At 47.2% G+C, this 22,340-nt stretch overlaps 1 protein-coding gene across 1 annotated transcript in view; it reads left to right on the forward strand.

The window, feature by feature from the left end:
* LOC136624598 (cell surface glycoprotein CD200 receptor 1-like) overlaps positions 1–22,340 on the forward strand; it is a 44,207-nt gene that overhangs the window by 13,720 nt on the left and 8,147 nt on the right. Inside the window, exons 2-4 of the mRNA XM_066598557.1 lie at positions 5,870–6,166; positions 9,224–9,478; positions 21,068–21,164. Coding sequence (XP_066454654.1) covers positions 5,870–6,166; positions 9,224–9,478; positions 21,068–21,164 — 649 coding nt within the window. The remainder of the gene's footprint in view (positions 1–5,869; positions 6,167–9,223; positions 9,479–21,067; positions 21,165–22,340) is intronic.

Genomic DNA, 22,340 nt, shown 5'->3' on the forward strand with positions numbered 1-22,340 from the left:
TTTATCCCACTGCATAATTCCACTATATAAAAGTGATAATGATGCAAACAATATCACAGCTCAATCATACAGAAAGCTCAATATTCCCATAACTGCAGCGATTACATGGCAAGTAAATGCACACAGCCTGTGAAGAGCGTGTCACATATATGTGCACCGCAACCATCCTGTACTATGAAAAGCTGCAATTCTTGTAAACCGTAGGTTCAGCCTGAACCTGCGTTGGTGGGAGGTTACCAGCCTGGATATCAAAAAGGATTTCTCTAGTATCTAGTTGACTCTATAGCAAAACTATACTTTGCCAATTCATCTAAAGTTCATGTGTGGGCATGTGTAACCCAACCACAGAGGAGAAGAATCAAGTGCAGGTCTAGTTTGGGGAGTTTCCCTTACCACAGTTTTCTATGTTGATGCATCCTTAGTGGAAAAAGCTTCAGTCTTATTCACATAGTGCAGGTGAGATGTGGTTTTTAACTTTTTATTCCAAAATGGGATTAAATTCATCAACTCTGGAATTACAATTCGTATTTAGGATGCATTGTGTGAGCAAATATTTAATGGAAACTCTAAGCACAATGGATAACTGTGTTCTGCATTGTGCAGGGTCTTAAAGACGCAGTGCATGATTTAAGAGTGTTTCTCTCTTGTTCTTTCACTAATCAACATATATAATGGCAAAGAGCACAAGTTGTACAAACATGTACTGCTCAAACCATACTGCCATATACTCTACACAGAATGGTCACTTTATTAGAGACACCAGCCCTTTCACGATTGGAGCTTCGCTATATACAATCAGGCATGTGATCCCGGAGTACAGCAGAAAATGACACGCTTTCTGTAAATCAGTTTCAGTGTAAATCCACATTAGATCGGAAAAATCGAGTGATCTGGACGACTTCCAACAAGGCGTGGTCATCAGTGCTAGACTATCCAGGGGCCGGGATTTCATACACTGACAACCTTGTTGGGTTATCTCATGAAACTGTATTGAGAGTATTCTGAGAATTGTGTGATTGAGGAAGAACATTCAGCAAAAAATTACCTTGTGGAAACAAACAACTCGTCAACAAAAGGCATCAGCTGAAAAGGGCTCTTGCATAGTGATGGGGCCCTCAGAAAAGACCAAGCCTAGAGAGTACGTCTTACTTTGAGTCCTGGGATAGCATTGACAGGTACTACTAAGGGTGGTGTTGGATTCCTCTCGACCCAAGGGGTCGTCATTAGCGGTGCAGGGCAGTCATTAACCTCCAATCAGTAGCAGACGAAGGGTTAGTCACATGGCTGGAAGATGGCAGCCATGGGCTTTCAGCAATAAGATGGTAAAGATTTAACCATGGTGCTTGACAACTTTTAACAGCAAATAACAGAATTGCATAACCGTGCAGAGAGGCCTCAATGTTTAGCAGTCTCTGCAAGTATATTACAGTGAATTATAGGCCAGCCAAATATTGACAACTTGGGTGCTTTCGGTGGAAGGACGCTTTGACAATTCTCAGGAAGCCTTAGGACCACATGAAAGCCAGGGCTGCCTACTACATGTTCAGCAACAGCGTCATCTAGTTTGTCTCGTGACGTAATCGCGATACAGGAGCAGCACTGCTCTCTTGTCTCATGCAGATCCAGTCCTGAAAACCGAGAGTTGAAGCAGGCCAGTGAGCAGTGAAGTTGGTACATTGAACCTCCTGTAGCTCTCAGCAGGCGGGCTCACTCTGACACTTAAGGGTGCTTTTACATGGAACGATTATCATGTTGCCCCATGCTGATGGGAGGGTCAGAACTTGACACAAGCAGCATGAATCGATGACCCCTTCCTGTCATGTATCAACAGTTCAGGCTGGCGGAGGTGGAGTAATGGTGTGGGAAATGTTTTCTTGGTATACCCTGCATACTCTGATACCTGAGGATTGACGCTGTGATGAGCTGCTGTGGTTCTAAGGTCATAGAAGTTCCAATGTGCTACCAGATGGGTGTCTACTAGAGATGAGCGAACGTGCTCGGCCCCGCCCCTTTTTCGCCCGAGTACCGCGATTTTCGAGTACTTCCGTACTCGGGCGAAAAAATTCGGGGGGCGCCGTGGTGGCGCGGGGGGTTGCAGCGGGGAGTGGGGGAGAGAGGGAGAGAGAGAGGGCTCCCCCCTGTTCCCCGCTGCTACCCCCCGCACCGCCGCGCCTCTCCCCGCCCCCCGGCGCCCCCCGAATCTTTACACGCGAGTACTGAAGTACTCGAAAATGGCGGTACTCGGGTGCGTAAGTACTCATTACGAGTACGTTCGCTCATCTCTAGTGTCTACTATAGTGCCCATTCAGTGTAGGTCTCAAATTATACTGACATAGAATGATTACATACAGCAAAACTAAAATAATTTCAGAAATCATACCATGCAAATAATATAAAGGAAGTGTCCTATACTGCTTAGAAAGGTAACACACAGACAATACGTAGATAGTATTCAGATAACTAGTGCACACACTGCCCAGATGGTGCCATCCAGTGTAGACGTAGCATCATACAATGCACACTGAGAGCTGTTGTACAAGTAACAATTAGCTTAGTTCTGTCGGAAACTGAATAATGTATACTATTTTGTTTGCTTATCGTTAGAGATGAGCAAGCATACTCGCTAAGGGCAATTACTCGATGAGCATTGCCCTTAGCGAGTACCTGCCCACTCGGAAGAAAAGGTTCGGCTGCCGGCATGGGTGAGAGGTGAGTTGCAGCAGTGAGCAGGGGGGAGCAGGGGGGAAAGACGGAGAGAGAGATCTCCCCTCTGTTCCTCCCCGCTCTCCCCCGCCACTCCCCGCCCGCCACCGGCAGCCGAACCTTTTCTTCCGAGCGGGCAGCTACTCGCTAAGGGCAATGCTCGATCGAGTAATTGCCCTTAGCGAGTATGCTCGCTCATCTCTACTTATGCCATTGCGTTAATGCCATATGCCATTGCGTTAATGAATTTTGAGTAATAATCGTTACATTTAAATAGGCCTTTAGCTTCAAAGTTATCAAAGTTACATCCATGAGGTACACTAAAATGCCACACCTCAGCACAGATGCACGTAATAAACTAATAAACTGCAACACTCATACAGCATTTGCAAGGACCAATTACACCTCTCCAGGTAAGATGGAAGGACACCTGTCCCTTGCTAATCTAGGAAAGTGGGGAACCCCTGCCTAAAAGCGGGGTGATTGTCCCGATAAAGACAGCCTGTCTTCATCTGAGACCTGGCTATCCCAGGAACCTGGAGATATCTACAAAACACAGGACACAATACTGTTCACGCATACTGAACTCAGAACACAACTGTTCACACCTTATATCTGGCCACTTGCACAGACGTACCATATGAAACAAGTGGCTGTTCACACCAACACACAAGGTCATGCATACCACACAGAACAGGACTGCACATACACCACATGTCTGGCCACTTGCACAGACATACAAGACAAGTCACTGTTCCCACTTACACACACTGTAATGCAGACCACATAGAACAGGAACCCCACCCAGAACTCACATAAATACAGATAGTAAACCATAGCTAGTCCAAGTGTCCTCACACAAAGGGGATAGAGAGTCAGCCACCATGCTGACATACAGGGAACAGTGTCAGGCATCACCCATCTGACACACATAGAAGACATCAGATGTCTGGAGGCCGCACCTCCCAAGGGATAAAGCAAAACCTGCAGGTGCATGCACCTGCACGGTCACCATACCACACACTACTTGATGCACGAACCCCAGAATGCAAGAAGGGGAGGGACAACAGATTTCTAGACCATCCTCAGGGAAGGTGAGGGAGACACTTCAGACAAGCATACATAACACCAGCTCGGTATTACTGTATCTTGATGCCACCGGAAGCTAGGAGTTTGACAGGAGGAATGCCCCTCTCACACCCCTAGCTCCCGATAGGGTCAAGGCTGTATGGTCCTAGCCACACAGTGTGCATTGATGTGTGGCAGCGGTGCAGCCTTAGGCTGAGGGTTTGTGGTCTTCTTAGGCGTACATTGTGAGCTTTAAATGCTGCCATGTTACCGCTGTAACATGGCATCATTAACATCTAATAATGTACGCTTAAGAAGACCACAAACCCTCAGCCCAAGGCTGCACCGATGCCACACATCAATGCACACGCTGCAGCGATTTGTGTTATCGGAGGAGTCGGCCTCAGCAGCCGTCTGTCAACGTTGTGCGGCCCGCTGCAACTCCCTGACGCGTACTCCCCCGCTTACCAATTGCAATGCTGCTGTAGGCAGCACTTGTGCTGTGGCAGCTGGAAGAGCCTGCCGGCCACCGCTTGAGTCCTGTCTCCCAGCACCCGCCTAACAGCTCCGTGCCGGCCGACCCTGCCGCCTCTCTGCTCCCCCAGCAGTGCTCCCTCGCTCACCGCTGCCTGTGTGCTCCCATGCTCACCGCTGCCCGTCCGCTCCGCCGCTCACCGCTCCCAATGCGATCCCACGCTCATAGCTGTCAGCTGGGATTCGGTAGTGGTCTTGCAGGACCTACAGGGCTAACAGATGTGCAGCCAATGAGGGACAGGGGGCGTCACCCCCCTGTCAATCTTGACTCCACCAGGAGTTCCTGGTGGCGTTGATACAATAATACTCACCAGATCTGAGTGGGATTAACACAGAGTGCATCAACAGAGTAAAATGGGTAAAATGACCAGCATCTTCTACCAAGAGATGCTGGTATTTACGTGTAGCAAACCAGAGGGGATTGGCTGCCTCAATTAACCCTCATCTGTAAAGCTGTGCTCATGGAAACGTATAGAACCACAGGTCCCAGACGCACAACCTAACAATCAATATCTGGACATACACATCTGGGGCAGAATCAGGATGGTTAGAAGTCTGTAACCTTTAAGTAGAGGATGCTCACAGTGTAGTTTTCCAGGGGTTCTCTGTCTTTGGCAGCTGCTTCTCTAGCTGATGGTAAATTGGACAGAAGATGACCAAAGACTCCAAAGGTGATGAGACTCTGTCCAGCATCAGTGTTCATTCAGCTGAACAGATGTAGTTTATGTGCTGTAAGTATATTCATGTGTAATATGAATGAGTTCATGTATCTTCCTTGGTGGTATCAGTATTTAACCTTTGCTGAAGCAATATTATAAAAGTATGCAATATCACCTGTTTCATGTAAATTAGTTTAAGTATCACCAATTTTTTAGAATAAATTGTGTTGTATGAACCCACTTGTCCTTCTTTAAAGCTGTATCCAAACTTATTACCTTTCAACTTAGCAATACAAGTATTAACAAAGTTGCTTTGTATGTTAATTATTCAATAAAGAGACTTTGTAGACATAAATTTTTCCAAGGTCACACAATGTCATGTGGTTTTATTTAGTGAATTGAGGGAGTGAGAAAAATTGTAGTTGGGCTTGGTAAGCCCAAGACATCAACAATCCCCTAGTTGTGCATTATATAATGAACAGCACTCTGCATTGCTATCTCTATTAGAGATGAGCGAACGTGTTCTTAACGAACACTTACGCACCCGGACACCGGCTTTGCCGAGGACTTCAGTGTCCGCGCGTAAAGCTTCGGCGGGCGCCGGGGGGCGGGGAGAGGCGCGGCGGCGCGGGCGGCAGCAGCGGGGGAACAGGGGGGAGCCCTCTCTCTCTCCCTCTCCCCCCCACTCCCTGCCGCACCCCCCCCCCCCCCCGCGCTGCCACGGCGACCCCCGAACTTTTTTCGCCCGAGCACGGAATTGCTCGCAAAGTTCGGTGTTCGGGCGAAAAGGGGCGGAGCCGAACACGTTCGCTCATCTCTAATCTCTATGCTACTGCTTATATATTGAAGTCAAGAACAATCTCATTAAAATGTTATTAGTAATCACCTTCTTCTTTTACTTTCAGATGTGGTGACGGTGAGAAGAGGCTGGCCTGTTGTACTACTTTGTGCGGCTGATCCTGGAAACACATTACTAGGAGTTACATGGAAGCTTCGTCTGTATAATTCATGCTGTTTAGTATCATATAAAATAGATGCAGACAATAATAAGATATCATACAGCAACTGCAGTACGAGGGTGAGAAGCGACAATTTATCACTGAGTATCAGCGATACGGCGATATCTGATGAAGGGACGTACACTTGTGAGGTTGTATATGATGCAGGCACGGTATTCAGATACATTGTACTACAAGTATTAGGTGAGTTTTAATGTTTATCTTTTATACTGCCTCATCTATTTCCTGCATAATATACTTGGTTTAATTAGGTCATGGGAATATTCACAGCAGCAGGGGAGGTATACTTCCCAACTTTTGGACAATGAAGTACACTGTGACAATTTTTTAATTTTTACATTAAGCCATGCCCCTTTTTTAGTTAAGCCACACCCTTTATAACCCCTCTGTAATAGTGCTAATTAGTGACACCTCCCTCACAGTAATAGTTAACCTAAGTGACTCCCTCACTGTACTGATGCCATTGATGCCTCCCATGTGTGGTGCCTCACTGAACTCCACACCTACCTTCCTAGCCAGGCTGAACAGTAGAGGACAAAGTTGAGGCTCAGCACATTTTTGTCCTCCTTCCTGTATCATGCCCAACTTGATCTCCTGTGATCACATGTGACATCTTTTCTGATTTGAGTCATCTGTTTTTCTTCTTTATCTAGGTCCAGACTGCCACAATGAGTTTTTACATCCATAACTCATCTCTGCACACTCTACATCCTTCTGATACCTCTAATACCCTTCTCAACTTCCCTCCTATAGTACTAATGTGCCCAATGTGATCCCACGAAGTAATAATGCACCTTCTATGGCCTCACTTAAGAGCAGTGCCCGCTCTGTGGTCCCATTTATTTTTTTATAAAAAACTTTTTTATTGTAATACAAAGAACAGATGCAATACGAATCATCTCACAATACATATGCTTATATATAACATCCTGTAAATACAATGCAAGTGTGAGAGAACAAAACTTCTTATTTATCCAAAGGTGGGGGGAATAAGTAAGAGATTGGAGGGGATAAGCTAGAAGAAAAGGAAGAGGGAGGGGGAAATTGGGGAAGGGAGAGCAAAGTTTTTGAGTGAAAAGTTGTTTCGGAATTCTAGCTCTAGAAGAGAAGAGAGAAGGTCACATTCGGGGTGTGTACACCTGCAAAAGAGCAGCATACAGCAGATATAAAAGTATACAGAAATTAGTAATCTCTACAATCTTGCTGTTTCATATATGACACCATATCCAGTATTAAGAAAATCATGACATCAACTTCCAGGGCTTCCAAAAAACTCTAAATTTATCATGAGATCTGGTGGCCCAACTTGTTAACTCCTCAAACCTGCGGATTTCATTTACCTTAGTGACCCAAAAGTGGGTGCTGTAGGTTGGAGTCACAGGAGCTTGATAAAAGATTTGTAGTCATGATAAGAGGCATAATGAGGTTAGACTTAGAAGACTTATATTCGGTGGTGGGCTTGGACAAAATGACTTCCTCAGGAGAGAATTTAAAGGTTCTGACAGTTATATCACATATTGTTTTTTCCACCTGTTTCCAATAGAAGTCTAAAACCGGGCATGGCCACCATAAATGAGTCAAGGAGCCCACATAATCATTATATTACCAGTAAAGATTGGAATTGGTTAGTTTATAGGCAAATGGGCATTCTGGAGAGTTATACCATCTTGTTAGCAGTTCATAAAGGTTTTCCTGTAGGCTTATGCATTTAGAATGGTCATATGAGCTTCCTAAGATACATTTCACCTCGCTATCTGACAGTTTTATATTGAGTTCCTTTTCCCAAGATGTAATAAATGTTGGTCTGAAGTCAGCTTGTGCGGTGATAAATTTCCTTTTAAGGAGAGATATTTTCCTACTGGAGCAGCATTGTGCCGAAGAGATATGCTCTAATTCGGTAAGGGGTAAATAGGATGGGAAATTTTTGTTGAATGTATCCAAAGTTTTGGAAAGGTGAATCATCTGTAAGGGATTGATAGGAGGGTTTGTTTCGTGTGAACATCTTGTTTTAATCCTCTGTGGTCCCATTTATAATACCCCTTCAGTTGCCTCACTTATAGTGCCTCTTCTGTGATCTGTGCACATCTGTGATTTTATCTCATGCAGCGGTTGAAAAGTGTTGTACTATATCGATAGTTTTCATATCCTCCATAGACTTTAATGAAGAATACCTGAGAATGCTTTAAGGCCCTTTTACATGAAAAGATAATCACTCAAACTGCCAAAAGATTGAAAGATTTAGCGATGGTTTTGCATACAATTAGAGGCACAGAAATCACTCCATTAGCTAATTAATCATCTGTGTTTTCCTCCAGGAGCTGTTTGTTTAGTTGGGCATGCATTTTGGGAATTGTTATTGCATAAACACTTTGTCCAGCTGAGCAAACATCTGGTGGACACATTCCAAGGTTTTCCTCCCTGAGTAAACATTGCACTAATTGTATATACAAAGCAAAACAAAACCATCACTGGCTCCTGGAAACACTGAAAGTACTGCATTCAAACTGAAAGAATTTTTAGCGATCAAACAATGGATTTTATGTCAGCCTAAAATCCTTGACTTATGATATCTGAACGAATAGTGCAGGACTGTCCGCGCTTATATGTAACAATTATTGCTCATTTTGTCTATTTGAACGAATATTAAGTGATAACCGTTGCATGTAAAAGGGCCTTTATTTGAAAGTGACTTCCAGTAACAGGAACCGAGAACCACTATACTTGGAATCTTTGAGGGTCCCAATTATCAAATCCTGATCACTGGATGTTCCTTTAAATAGGTTATCCAGTCCAAAAAATTTTAGAAATAGTGACAAAAAGTTTAAAAAATGCCATACTAACCTCACCCGATTCCCCACCACTCCCATTCTACTGATGTACAGTCCTCTGCTGCCCTCCACTTTTTGCTGCAGTGATAACATCACCAACACTATGAACATGTGACCTCTGTAGCCAATCACCAATCAACATTGACCAGTGATTAACTGCAGTACTTAAATGTCCCTATGGTGGAATATCATCGCTGCTATGGTGGAAAGTGGAGAGCAGAGGGGCATTGGTAGAATAGGAGCAGGGGGAAATTGGTTGAGGTGAGTATGACTTTTTTCAATGTTTTGCCACAATTCTGAGGTGATTTCTAGAAAAAAAAATATTGGCCTGGATATCATGATGCTTCTGATATGATAGAGTATAAAAACTCTAAACATTGTACTAACAACCAAACATGATTCTCCTTCCCAGCTCAGCCGTCTACATTCCTTAAATTAAACAGTGATGGAACTCCAGAATGTGGCGCCATTGGTGGGAATCCACCTGCAAATATCTCCTGGATCCCACATTCAGATGATATAAACACTACAATAGTGGAAGAGCCGGACCAGACGTGGTCAGTGATCAGCACATTGAGTAGAGAGAGAATGAACGGGAATTTAGTGACCTGTGTTGTTTCTCATCCAACACTCATAAATCCATGGAAAGAAGTTATCGAATTAAACGGTAAGTGCTCATATCATTTTATGCACATTTGTATATTCTACCTATAATCAGCCACCACAAGGGGGACCTCACTGCACAAGGATGCATACATCTAGTACTGAACTCAGCGGTGAGATGTAGAAAGCAGTATGTAATGCACAAGAAGGCCAAATGGAGAATTTTCTCATGAATGTATTAACTAAAATTTCTGGTCAATTACAAAAATATACATTCTTTCAACTATAAAGAAGTGTCTTTAGTTTTGTTCAATATTCTGCATCAGAAAAATCCAACGCTATCTTCAATGAAAATCTGAGTCAGAAATCTGCAAAGATATCACAGATTTTTGACATAGATAGAAGATGTGCCTGATCTGCATGCGGATCAGTTCCTGCAATATTTCAAAATTGAAATAATCTAGCCCTTCACTAGATTGTAACTAACAAGGGGGCACCCTCTACATCCAGAGGAAAGAAGGTTTCTTCACCCACATGGAGGGGGTTCTTTACTGTAAGAGCAGTGAGACTAAGGCCTTATGCACACGGCTGTGACGGGCTCCGCAAGCAGAATACCGCAGCGGAGTCCGTAACGCCCCCCCTCAAAGACCCCATATTTACCTCCGGATCTGCTGTGCGAAGTCCTGCATGACATTCCGGCACGCATGCGCAGTACAACGCATGACGCGCCAGCAGTGTAATATGACGCGCCGGAGGCGCCATATGACGTGGCTGGCGGTGGGCGGTGCATGTATTTACGCTATACTTCCGCAGTGCTACAGCGGAAGTATAGCATGACGGGCGGCTTCCATTGACTACAATGGAAACCGTCCGTGCGTACCCCCGCGATAAATAGGACATGCCGTGTGTAATTTCATGCTGCGGAATTCCACGGTAGAATGCCGCAGCATGTACATTAAGCTATTAGGTTCAATGGAACCTAATAGCTGCAGTAAAACGTCGCGGATATCACCCGTGTTTTATGCGGTGGAAATCCGTGCGTATACATAAGGCCTAAGGAGCTCTCTGCCTGAGGATGTGGGGATGGCTAACTTACTAAGAGAGTATAACAGGGGCCTGGACGCGTTTCTTGAGCGTTACAATATATAATTGCCAGGCTGGAGTTGGGAAGGAATTTTTTTCCTTAAAATTAGAAAAATTGGCTTCTACCTCATTTTTTTTCCTTCCTCTGGATCAACATTGGGGGATAATAGGCTGAAAGAGATGGGCATATGTCTTTTTTTCAGCTGTGCTATAGTATCAGGTCTTGGGCAATTCAAGGCATTTTATTGACCTTACAATCATGAGCATCCAGATGGTCACAAGGGTTCCATGAAATGTTCAAAATGATTAACCCCTTCCACATATTGAAGTAATAGAATGTCAAGGGCATGGGATAGCTTGGGCACCTTGACAAAATATTATGTCAAGGGGACCAAATGGACCTTGTCACTGTCTTCATGCAGTCCTTGGTAGAAGTGCAACAGTAATACACAGTCACACTACTGCTGAAATTGCTAGGATCAGAAAAACTATACCAATAGTTCAGCGCATCAATGTTGTGATCAAACCTGACTATGGAGACAATCAGAGATTGGTTAAATATTACGTAAAGAACATTTTTTAAAAAATACATACTCATTGTCAAAAAAAAACAAGTGCTTAAAAGGAGTTGATCTTTTGCTGCTTGCAGATACATCTTGGACAGATATGTAAATGCTTAGAGTTGTGGTGTGATTAGATGCACGGTCTTGTCACCTGAGGCCCTAAAAGTGATTCCCCTCTTGGCCTATAAGAGGCTCTTAGAGGCTCCTTGTGTGTAGTGACCTCTTCTCCTGCTTGTGTAGAGCTTGATGACCACTAGAATCCTCTACGGCACAAAGAAGAGATTTCACCTTGTTACCAGAGTTTGAGAGGGGCGCATTATTGGGATGTGAGAAGCTGGATGGTTCTATCAATGAATTGTCCTCCACCAGGCCGTTCTGACCAGACTGTTAGGGGGTGTTGGGACCAATGGATGTATGAGGGCACACAAGGCAACCCGGCTCAGGACGCACTCGACACATCACCAGTAGAGAGGATCGTCTAATTGTTCGACAAGCACAATCAGCTCCTTCCTCTGCTGTGAAGCGGCACACTGCCCCCTGCTGGTGTGATGGGGGGGGGGGGGGGTGGCATCGCAAACAACCGTCGGTCCCCCCTAGTAGTGGTACGAGGGACAATGACGGCTCAGCGATATATTCAGGACATTCTGGAGCCACATGTGTTCCTCTGATGGCGGCTTCCAAGAAGCATTTTCCAGCAGGATAATGCTCGGCTGCACACACAAGGGGGTCACAGAAGCCCCCACAACATTGACACACTTCCGTGGCTGCTCAGTCACCAGATTTATCACCAACAGAACATGTATAGGACCATGTGGGACTATAACTGCGACAGCGTCCAGGTTTGCATAATCTAGAGGCCCAGTAACAGAAAATGTGGACCAATATTCCGATGGATAACATATGGAACCTGTATGACTTCATGCCCCCCATATCACATCTTGTATCCAACCTAGAGATGGTACAGCAGGGTCCTAGAGCCTCCATGCCCTCCCATATCACATCTTGTATCCAAGGTAGAGGTGGTACAACAGGGTACTAGAGCCTCCATGCCTGCCCGTATCACATCTTGTATCCAAGCTAGAGGCGGCCCAACAGGGTACTAGAGCCTCCCTTCAAGAGGTCAATTTTTCGCAATAAATTCTCCTTTTACTTTGATATTGTAATTACTTATAACAACGTTACAATCACACAGAGAAACTTGTATTAGATTCTTACAACTCCTCCTAGGTGCTTGACAATGAGTGTATATTATTTAATAACATTTGTATAATATATCACCCAGATATCTATGATTCCCATAACTGTAACATCATGGGCTTTAAATATTTGCACTTATTTAGGGCAAATAAACGATTTTAAAGGTGCGTTTCTATCTTCTAAAGTGATAATAGATCGTTAGGATATGCCATCACTTTATTTTCAGTGGGGGCTGACATCCAGGACCTCCACAAATACTAAGAATGAAGGGGCTGCAGGGCTGTTGTAATGCTGCATCCCCTTCTAAGTTTTCCCTGGAGGGAACAAGCAGACAGACATAATGGAGGGGAAGATTGTCCCACTAATAGCAAAGTGCAGCAGTAGTTATCAGAAGCTCTACAGTGAACGCTGCATGTAGCAGATTGCATTGTGCGATTTGTTGATAACAGAGCTCTGCAATGAACAGATTGGTAGAAGTTGCTGACAGCCAGTTACAAGTATCATTACTGTGCAATTACACTTCGCAGTCAAATCACAGTTTTGGCTGCAATTAAAACTGTGATTCGACCACAAAGTGCACAGTAATGATACTTGTAACTGGCTGTCAACCAATCTGCAGTTCTCTGTTATCAGCAGGGGCACAATAAAATCTGTTCATACATGCATAGTTACTAGAGATGAGCGAACGCGTTCGTCCGAGCTTGATATTCGTGCGAATATTAGGGTGTTCGGGATGTTCGTTATTCGTGACGAACACCATGCGGTGTTCTGGTTACTTTCACTTCCTTCCCTGAGACGTTAGCGCGCTTTTCTGGCCAATTGAAAGACAGGGAAGGCATTACAACTTCCCCCTGCAACGTTTAAGCCCTATACCACCCCCCTGCTGTGAGTGGCTGGCGAGATCAGGTGTTCGCCTAATATAAAAGTCGGCCCCTCCCGCGGCTCGCCTCAGATGCCTGGTGAGTTAGATGAGGGACAGTGCTGTTTATACCGGAGCTGCTGTAGGGAAAGAATTGGTAGTTAGTGTCGGCTTCAAGACCCCCCAAAGGTCCTTATTAGGGCCACTGATAGCTGTGTGTTGGCTGCTGTTAGCAGTGGCATTTTTTTTTCTCAAAATCGGCTCTGCAGAGCGTTGCACCCGGCATTAGGGACAGAAGTGCTGCATAGGCAGGGAGAGTGTTAGGAGTGAGTGTAGCCTTCAAGAACCTCAACGGTCCTTTCTAGGGCCATATTTATCCGTGTGCAGTACTGTCCAGGCTGCTGTTAGCTGTGCTGCATTTTTTTTGGGCTTCTCAAAATCGCCTCTGCAGAGCATTCCACCCTCCATTGATACTGCAGGGAAAGAATTGTATAGGCAGGGCCACAACACAGTTATTATTCATAGAATATACGCAGTGCTGCCTTTTGGTGGAAAAACAAGTGGAAACAAATCTATTTGTCCAGCCTGTGTCCGTCCTTACGGGCGGTGGACACGTGTGAGCTGCGTGAAAAACATTGCTAAATCATACGCACCCAGCTACGCTTTACTGCTGGCTTCGCCATTTGCTTTCCTTAATTGGGAAAAAAAATACCTGCTCTGCCAGAGTTATAATAACTCTGCTACCCTCACGTTCTCAGCCGGGGAGCCAACACCAACAGCCTCACCACCACCACCATGCGCAGACATATGATGGCCAAGCACCCCGCAAGGTGGGACAAAGGCCGTTCACCGCCTCCGGTTTGCACCCCTGCCTCTCCCCCTGTGCCCCAACCTGCCACTGAGATGCAACCCCCCTCTCAGGACACGGGCACTACCGCCTCATGGCCTGCACCCACACCCTCATCTCCGCTGTCCTCGGCCCCATCCAGCAGTGTAGTTCAGCGCACCGTTCAGCCGTCGCTTGCGCAAGTGTTCGAGCGCAAGCGCAAGTACGCCGCCACGCACCCGCACGCTCAAACGTTAACCGTCCGCATCGCAAAATTCATCAGCCTTGAGATGCTGCCGTATAGGGTTGTGGAAACGGAGTCCTTCAAAAGTATCATGGAGGCGGCGGCCCCGCGCTACTCAGTTCCCAGTCGCCACTACTTTTCCCGATGTGCCGTCCCAGCCCTGCACGACCACGTCTCCCGCAACATTGTGCGCGCCCTCACCAACGCGGTTACTGCCACGGTCCACTTAACTACGGACACGTGGACAAGCACAGGCGGGCAGGGCCACTACATCTCCCTGACGGCACATTGGGTGAATTTAGTGGAGGCTGGGACAGAGTCAGAGCCCGGGACCGCTCACGTCCTACCCACCCCCAGAATTGCGGGCCCCAGCTCGGTGGTGGTATCTGCGGAGGTGTATGCTTCCTCCACTAAAGCACCCTCCTCCTCCTCCTCCTCCTCCTCCTCTGTCTCGCAATCAAGATGTGTTAGCAGCAGCATGTCGCCAGCAGTCGGTGTCGCGCGGTGTGGCAGCACAGCGGTGGGCAAGCGTCAGCAGGCCGTGCTGAAACTACTCAGCTTAGGCGATAAGAGGCACACGGCCCACGAACTGCTGCAGGGTCTGACACAGCAGACCGACCGCTGGCTTGCGCCGCTGAGCCTCCAACCGGGCATGGTCGTGTGTGACAACGGCCGTAACCTGGTGGCGGCTCTGCAGCTCGGCAGCCTCACGCACGTGCCATGCCTGGCCCACGTCTTTAATTTGGTGGTTCAGCGCTTTCTGAAAAGCTACCCACGCTTGTCAGACCTGCTCGTAAAGGCGCGCCGGCTCTGCGCACATTTCCGCAAGTCCCACACGGACGCTGCCACCCTGCGCACCCTGCAACATCACTTTAAGCTGCCAGTGCACCGACTGCTGTGCGACGTGCCCACACGGTGGAACTCTACGCTCCACATGTTGGCCAGGCTCTATGAACAACGTAGAGCTATAGTCGAATACCAACTCCAACATGGGCGGCGCAGTGGGAGTCAGCCTCCTCAATTCCTTTCAGAAGAGTGGGCCTGGTTGGCAGACATCTGCCATGTCCTTGGTAATTTTGAGGAGTCTACCCAGGTGGTGAGCGGCGATGCTACAATCATTAGCGTCACCATTCCTCTGCTATGCATCTTGAGAAATTCCCTGCAAACCATAAAGGCAGCTGCTTTGCGCTCGGAAACGGGGGCGGGGGAAGACAGTATGCCGCTGGATAGTCAGGGCACCCTCCTGTCTATTTCTCAGCGCGTACAGGAGGAGGAGGAGGAGCATGAGGAGGATGAGGAGGAGGGGGAAGAGACAGCTTGGGCCGCTGCTGACGGTACACCGGCTGATTGCCTGTCATCCTTTCAGCGTGTATGGCCTGAGGAGGAGGAGGAGGAGGATCCTGAAAGTGATCTTCCTAGTGAAGACAGCCATGTGTTGCGTACAGGTACCCTGGCACACATGGCTGACTTCATGTTAGGATGCCTTTCTCGTGACCCTCGCGTTGCACGCATTCTGGCCACTACGGATTACTGGGTGTACACACTGCTCGATCCACGGTATAAGGAGAACCTGCCCACTCTGATTCCCGAAGAGGAAAGGGGTTCGAGAGTGTTGCTATACCACAGGACCCTTGCGGACAAGCTGATGGTAAAATTCCCAGCCGACAGCGCTAGTGGCAGAAGGCGCAGTACCGAGGGCAAGGTAGCAGGGGATGTGCGTAGATCGAGCAGCATGTACATCCCAGGCAGTGCAACAGTCTTTAAGGGCCTGGACAGCTTTATGGCTCCCCACCAAGACTGTGTCACCGCTCCCCAGTCACGGCTGAGTCGGCGGGAGCACTGTAAAAGGATGGTGAGGGAGTACGTAGTGGATCGCACGACCATCCTTGGTGACGCCTCTGCCCCCTACAACTACTGGGTGTCGAAGCTGGACATGTGGCCTGAACTAGCGCTGTATGCCCTGGAGGTGCTTGCTTGTCCTGCGGCTAGCGTCTTGTCGGAGAGGGTGTTTAGTGCGGCTGGGGGAATCATCACAGATAAGCGTAGCCGCTTGTCAACCGACAGTGCCGACAGGCTAACACTCATCAAGATGAACAAAGGCTGGATTTCCCCAGACTTCTGTTCTCCACCAGCGGACAGCAGCGATACGTAAGCAATACGTAGGCTGCACCCGCGGATGGAAGCTACGTTCTCTCTCACCATCCAAAACGGGGACATTTCAGCTTCATCAATCTGTGTCTAATATTCCTCCTCCTCCTCCTCCTGCTCCTCCTCCTGAAACCTCACGTAATCACGCTGAACGGGCAATTTTTCTTAGGGCCACAAGGCTCACTCAAATAATTTTTCAGAACAATTTTTATAAGTTTCAATGCGCTTAAAAGCGTTGGAACTTTAACTTGAACCAATTTTTCGTTACACTGGGCTGCCTCCAGGCCTAGTTACCACTTAAGTCACATTAACCAAAGCGATTAATGGGTTTCACCTGCCCTCTTGGCTGGCCATGGCCAATTTTTGGGATGTACATTAGTACTGTTGATACAGCAATTTTTGTGGGCCCTCGCCTACAGTGTAATCAAATTAATTTTTAGGCCACCTGCATTACAGCTGACGTTACCTCAGCTGTGTTGGGCAATGCAATGGGATATTTTTGTGTACCGCCGGTGGGTTCCAGGGAGCCACCCATGCTGTAGGTGCACACTGAGTTTTTAATACATCTGTACACTTCTAAAGAACCCGTCTGACTGGGGCATGCAGTGTGGGCCGAAGCCCACCTGTATTACGCACGACATTACTACCTCAGCTGTGTTGGGCAATGCAATGGGATATTTCTATGTACCGCCGGTGGCTTCCTGGCACCCACCCAGGCAGTGGGTCCACAGGGAGTTTAACCTACATGTGTCCACTTGTAAAGAACCCCAGTCTGACTGGGGCATGCAGTGTGGGCCGAAGCCCACCTGCATTAAGCACGACATTACTACCTCAGCTGTGTTGGGCAATGCAATGGGATATTTTTGTGTACCGCCGGTGGGTTCCAGGGAGCCACCCATGCTGTAGGTGCACACTGAGTTTTTAATACATCTGTACACTTCTAAAGAACCCGTCTGACTGGGGCATGCAGTGTGGGCCGAAGCCCACCTGTATTACGCACGACATTACTACCTCAGCTGTGTTGGGCAATGCAATGGGATATTTCTATGTACCGCCGGTGGCTTCCTGGCACCCACCCAGGCAGTGGGTCCACAGGGAGTTTAACCTACATGTGTCCACTTGTAAAGAACCCCAGTCTGACTGGGGCATGCAGTGTGGGCCGAAGCCCACCTGCATTAAGCACGACATTACTACCTCAGCTGTGTTGGGCAATGCAATGGGATATTTTTGTGTACCGCCGGTGGGTTCCAGGGAGCCACCCATGCTGTAGGTGCACACTGAGTTTTTAATACATCTGTACACTTCTAAAGAACCCGTCTGACTGGGGCATGCAGTGTGGGCCGAAGCCCACCTGTATTACGCACGACATTACTACCTCAGCTGTGTTGGGCAATGCAATGGGATATTTCTATGTACCGCCGGTGGCTTCCTGGCACCCACCCAGGCAGTGGGTCCACAGGGAGTTTAACCTACATGTGTCCACTTGTAAAGAACCCCAGTCTGACTGGGGCATGCAGTGTGGGCCGAAACCCACCTGCATTAACCCTTTCCAGTCCACTGTGTGACCTGTGAAGACATTAGGGTTTAAGGCTGTACAGCTCCGTTGTTGGTAGACGTCCGTCGGGGTTCTCTTACTGTATATTGCCAGCCTCTCTGCTGTCGGAGCCTATCCTACGTGTCAGCTCATGCAGTACTGGCTTTAGCCAGCATATAGCGCCGTTGTATAACAGCAGAAAAAGAGTAAGCCCCCTAGGAAAACCATATACAAATTGGATTGGAAAGGGTTAAGCACAACATTACTACCTCAGCTGTGTTGGGCAATGCAATGGGATATTTCTATGTACCGCCGGTGGCTTCCTGGCACCCACCCATGCTGTAGGTGCACACGGAGTTTTTACTACATCTGTACACTTATAAAGAACCCCAGTCAGACTGGGGCATGCAGTGTGGGCCGAAGCCCACCTGCATTAAGCACGACATTACTACCTCAGCTGTGTTGGGCAATGCAATGGGATATTTCTGTGTACCGCCGGTGGGTTCCAGGGAGCCACCCATGCTGTGGGTCGACAGGGACTTCACAATAGGGAGTTGTACCTGCCTGTGTCTATGAATTAAAAAGCCCGGTCTGACTGGGGCATGCAGACACCTTGACAGAATGAATAGTGTGTGGCACATAGGTTCCCCATTGCTATGCCCACGTGTGCAGCTCCTGATGGCGGTGGCACAGGATTCTATTTCTCATTGCTTCTGTACAGCATTGTGGGCTATCGCTCCGCCCCTTTTAAAGAGGGTCGCTGCCTAGCCGTGCCAACCTCTGCAGTGTGTGCCTGCGGTCCCTCGTCATGGCAGACGCAATTCTAAATAGACATGAGCGTGGTGTGGCATGAGGGCAGCTGAAGGCTGCCCAGGGACACTTTGGTGTGCGCTGTGGGGGGGGGAGGGGGGGGGCGGTTGGGCAGCATGTAACCCAGGAGAAGTGTCAGTGGAGTGTCATGCAGGCAGTGATTGTGCTTTGTTGGAGGTAGTGTGGTGCTTAGCAAAGGTATGCCATGCTAATGAGGGCTTTTCAGAAGTAAAAGTTGTTGGGAGGGGGGGGGGGCACTCTTGCCGGTATTGTGGCTTAATAGTGGGACCTGTGAACTTGAGATGCAGCCCAACACATAGCCCCTCGCCTGCCCTATCCGTCACTGTGTCATTCCCATCACTTTCCTGATTTGCCCAGATTTTCACACATGAAAACCTTAGCGAGCATCGGCGAAATACAAAAATGTTCTGGTCGCCCATTGACTTCAATGGGGTTCGTTGTTCGAAACGAACCCTCGAGCATCACGGGAAGTTCGTTCCGAATAACGAACACCCGAACATTTTGGTGTTCGCTCATCTCTAATAGTTACAGAATTAGCACAAGTATTCCCCAGCTGTAAGGGCTCCTGCCCACGGGCGAATTTTCACTGCGTTCCCCGCGGCGATAATCCGCAGGGAACGCAGTGAACGCTTTCCATAGAGTTACTATGGAAAGCTCAACCTCCTGTCTATGAGAGGAGAATCATAGCGATTCTCAGCTCGTGGCCGGCAAATCGCAGCATGCTGTGAATTGCTACGATTCTCCGCGGTGAGCCTATCTGTCAGATAGTCTCACCGTGGAGATTCAGCAGCTGGCTCCTGCTCCTCGGCGGCGGAAGGTTCTCTGTCGCGGGATATTGCAACGCCCATGGACAGGCAGCCTTAGACAAAGCAGGCTTGTAGAGCAGCAAGGGAGGGTTTTTACAGGGTGAATAATGTCTACTTACTGGTCAGTGCTGACAGCAGTAGAGGAGAGAACTCACAAGGCATGTTGTGTAGCAGCTCAGGATAGCAGGATGTACAGGCTGCCACACTTCATATGTTCTGTCTTGTTATTCTTGTTACTAGAGACAGGCATCGCTTGACAACAGGCAGTGGCCAGAACATTGGAGTGATTTTTCAGGCAGAAAACATCAATTTTAGTAAACTTGAATTGCAATTTTGATGTGGATCATATTGGCTATCACATAAACATACGTTTATTAAAACGAAAGTGACCATTTAAACATGGCAAAATATAAGGTGACCAGATATTCCCAGGTTCAAAGCAGGACAGAGGGGTGTGGTCATGGGGCGGGGCTTATCATAACATATTTTAACTCCGTCGTTATAAAATGTACAGGGCTGTTTCCAAAAAGAACAGGAGGAAATTCTGCAACATTTCTGCATCCAAAAAACAGTCCAAATCCGTACCATTGCAGTGGATTTTGACTGGAAATCCACATATTTGCAGCTGATTTCATATTATGTGGCACTCCCCTTCACCTCCTTTGAAAGTTCCTATTGTTAGCGCTCTTTGGCTTCCAGTTTCCAGCGGCCTGCAGTGGCCTCACTTGACCAATATCACCTGACCAACGCCGCTGCACCTGACCAGGGAGCTGGGAATCAGAAGCTGGGGAGCACTGACAGCGAGAAGCCTTCAGAAGACGGGAGCACAGTATAAAATCAGCTGTGGATACGCAAATAATTTCCAGCCAAAATTTGTACCAATGATGTAGATTTTGACTGTTTACTGGATGTGTAAATGCTACGTTATTTGCCACAAAAATTTCTAGTGCGACGTTCCGCAGCATTTTCGACACATGTAAACATACCCTAAGTGTCCCCTAAATTGGGCCCAGTAGTAATAGTAACCCCACAGTGGCCTCAGTACTAATAGTGACTCCCACAGTGGCCTCAGTACTAATAGTGACTCCCACAGTGGCCTCAGTAGTAATAGTGGCCCCCACAGTGGCCTCAGTAGTAATACTATTACTACTGGGGCTGATATAGTAGTGACCCCACAGTAGCCCCAGTAGTTATTGAGGCCCCCTGAAACTGATATACTTACTTCCTCCTGATCTTCAGAGCACCCCTGTTCCTTTTCTCTGAGCTGCTGTGTGTGCTTGCAGCAACGCCCCCCCCCCCCCCCCTCTCCAAAGTGGGAATGTCCCGCCTGAATTGGGATGTCTGGTCACCTTACAGAATAGTTGCTTTTTTGCTTGCCCCATATTTTTAAATGCATGAAGTTGAATAAATACTATATATGTGCCAAAATGGTACTAATAGAAAGTAGCAGGAACAACACTTCATACAACTGTATCAATGCAAGACCAAAACATAGTTATTAATTCGGGAATTTAAAGATTTGCCTGGTCCAATCTAAAATTTGATGTCTTTCCCTACAACAGAAAAGTCACTTTGGATTCCCTATGTGGTACTGGGATCTGTGGTCAGTTTTCTCCTAATCTTAATATGCCTTGTCATCTGGAAACTGCCGTATCTCAGGTAATACTTTGATATCAATGGGAGATTTGGGGTGGGGAAGGAGGGAGGGGTGGCATTGAGTGTTCAACATGACAATGATGACACCTAGCCAAGTAACTTGTCTACTTTGCACTTAGACATGACACATCTATAATGACACTGATTTTCATCACAGCATCATTGTACAACCTACTCATTGCTCTTTTGCTGGTTCAACACCAACCAGTATTCAAAATTCATGTGGAAAGCTCTTCTAGAAGATTGGAGATAATTCCAGTGACAGGTGGGCCTGCTCAGTATCAAGGATTAGAAAACATGTACACTTTCTTCCGTAAACAGCACCCCACCTTTCCCCTGGTCGTGTGTGGTATTGCAGCTCAATATGTTATGACCAGCAGGAGAAAGCCTCTTGCATCATTATCTCTCATTTTCTAAAATGTTGTTGAGGCAGTTGCTATGGCCAGTTAGAGGGGATCAGCTAACCACACCGCTTAGTCTTGTTGCTGGTCTGTCCAATCAGTGTAGTCTTTCCCAAACTCCAGTCCTCATGACCCACAGTAGATGAGGTTTTCAGGATTTCCATAATATTGCACAGATGATATAATTATTGTCAGTGCCTCAGACATTACCACAGGTGTTCTCTCTATAGGATAGCCATAAATAATGACCTGTTGGGGAGGTCGTGAGGACTGGAGTGTGTCTTCCTCCTTGGTTTTCTAGTCCAATTAGTTTTTTTCTAGTTTGGGATTTGTCTAATTTTTCCTTGTTTCTTTCTGTCTGCTTTGGGTCATTTCAGGATTCCTTTTTTAGCCTCTTTGCTGAATCCTTGTACTCTCCTCTTTCAGGGATAGTATTTTAGACAGAGTCATTCATAGGGATAGCTCTGCGCTGTTTATGGGCAATGAGCTTTGGTGTGAAAGGACAGTGTCACGGAGAGATTAATGAGAGATGTAGGAAAATAGTATTAGGATTATCATTTCTCTGACTGTTATTTAAAGGGGTTTTGACATGAAAAAAAAAATTTGCTCACCTTGCCTGGCCAGGACTGATCGCCAGGCATGTCCCCTCCATCCGGCTTCTTCATCTGTAGCTTGTAGAAGCAGAGCTTCCTGCTCTGCCCCGTCCATCAGCAACTTCCGAGGTGAACGGACGGGCCGCCCACAGTTAACATGTCACAAGCAGTGCTTGCTGTGGACG

Source organism: Eleutherodactylus coqui, chromosome 4 (assembly GCF_035609145.1).
Source record: "Eleutherodactylus coqui strain aEleCoq1 chromosome 4, aEleCoq1.hap1, whole genome shotgun sequence".
NCBI classification, from domain to species: domain Eukaryota; kingdom Metazoa; phylum Chordata; class Amphibia; order Anura; family Eleutherodactylidae; genus Eleutherodactylus; species Eleutherodactylus coqui.